The sequence below is a fragment of the Tenrec ecaudatus genome, chromosome 1, assembly GCF_050624435.1.
Source record: "Tenrec ecaudatus isolate mTenEca1 chromosome 1, mTenEca1.hap1, whole genome shotgun sequence".
Lineage (NCBI taxonomy): Eukaryota > Metazoa > Chordata > Mammalia > Afrosoricida > Tenrecidae > Tenrec > Tenrec ecaudatus.
The window spans coordinates 18,620,092-18,622,051 of record NC_134530.1 but is presented as its reverse complement, the minus strand read 5'-3'; the positions used below and the strand labels follow the sequence as shown (position 1 = coordinate 18,622,051).

Here is a 1,960-nt window from a genome sequence, read left to right as displayed (position 1 = left end):
CTGGTTTGAAGAAAGGGAGCCTAGTGAGGTGTGTTATCAAAAGAATGAGCATTCAGGACTTAAGACAGTCCAAACTTACTATTATATAGGACTTAATTTACAAGCTAAAATAGAATATACAGCATATCTGCTAAACCGGTGTTAACTTCTTTTAACTATGTTTGCATTGCTCTTTTCTTTTCCAATAGTTTCTTCAACTACATGGAAACAAGAAACCACACACATTTTCAATATTTCATCCTGTTGGGGCTCTCAGAAGAGGCAGAGCTGCAGCCCCTCCTCTTTGGACTCTTCCTGTCTATGTACTTGGTCACCTTCACTGGGAACCTGCTCATCATCCTGACCATCATCAAGGACAGCCACCTCCACACACCCATGTACTTCTTCCTCTCCAACCTCTCCTTTGCTGACATCTGTTTCACCTCCACCACTGTCCCAAAGATGCTGGTGAACATCCAGATGCAGAGCAGAGTTATTTCTTATGAACACTGCATCACCCAGATGCATTTTTTCCTGCTTTTTACAGGATTGGATCATTTCCTCTTGACAGTGATGGCTTATGACCGATTTGTAGCCATCTGTCACCCACTGCACTACACGGTCATCATGAATCCAAGGTTCTGTGGCCTCCTGCTTCTGGGCTCCTGGCTATTGAGTGTACTGGATGCTCTATTACATGCGTTAATGGTTTTGCGTTTGTCATTTTGTACAGATTTGGAAATCTCCCATTTTTTCTGTGAACTTAACCAGATACTCCAACTGGCTTGCTCTGACACATTCCTCAATTCCTTAGTGATTTATTTTGTAGCTGGGCTTCTGGGTGTTATTCCATTCTGTGGGATCCTTTTCTCTTACACAAAGATTGTGTCCTCCATTTTGAAAATTTCATCAGCTGGGGGCAAATACAAAGCCTTTTCCACCTGTGGGTCCCACCTCTCTGTGGTTTCCTTGTTTTATGGTACCGCTTTTGGGATTTATCTCAGTTCTGCTGCTACTCAAAATTCCAGGTCCAGTGCAATCGCCTCAGTAATGTACACTGTAGCCACACCCATGATGAACCCCTTTATCTACACTCTTAGAAACAAGGACATAAAGCAGGCCTTAGGGAAACTTTGCAGTTGAAAATTATTCTCTACAAAGCAGAAGAATCTCTAGATTAGAGAGCTACTGATGAGAAAGAGAGGTGAACTTTGCCAAGATTTAAATCTTACTTTCCTCAGTGTGCTCATCTGCTTTATAAACCCAACTTAGTCTGCTTTCTTTTATAAATAATTCACCAATGTTTCCTCTATATTTCTTTTAAAGTTGTATATTTGTATCAAAATCCTCTCCTAAACAGGCAATTATTTTAGGGTGACTGCAGGTTGAAACATGAAACATCCTCAATTTCTAGTCACAGAATATACCTGTCTACAATTATCCCATGGGAACAGCATTGCAATTGTTCTCAAACAGGAAAAATGTTGAGATATAAATATGCAAATTCCTATTCTGGAAGCGTTTCTTGTGATCAATTTTGGTATGAAATATTTGATCTTTTGATTATTTTCTTTAAAGTTAAGTCTTGTTAAGGATTTTGATTTGGAACTTTATAATCATGTTTTGGTTGGTATAAATTAAATGGTCAGTATTCTTAGTGAGTTGGTAGTTAAGGCCTGGTCATGCCTCATGATGTTCTGTAGCATAATGTCATCAATTCCAGGGTGAGGGCTGCTTTTAACAGTCAGTTAGCTGTATGAAGACAAGAGTGGATTGTAACCTCTTCACTCAGGTCAACCCTGATATGGTTGCAAGGTTCTTTCTTCATGTGTGTAGCCCAATTCTCATATAAGTGGATGCTGTGAGAAAATGTCTTTCCTTCTTGATGGGCCTTGTTATTGCATCTGTCTTGTTGAGTTCTAATTCTTTGGACTTGAAACCATGGCCTGCCATATTGCCTGCCAATACCAAAAGTTATAGG

General features: G+C 39.8%; 1 protein-coding gene across 1 annotated transcript; it reads left to right on the top strand.

Annotated features, from left to right (window-relative positions):
• The first annotated feature begins 201 nt into the window (after positions 1 to 201).
• Positions 202 to 1,122, top strand: LOC142431979 (olfactory receptor 7C1-like). The gene has a single exon (XM_075537012.1). The coding sequence runs from the start codon at positions 202 to 204 to the stop codon at positions 1,120 to 1,122; it is 921 nt and encodes a 306-aa protein (XP_075393127.1).
• Positions 1,123 to 1,960: the final 838 nt, after the last annotated feature.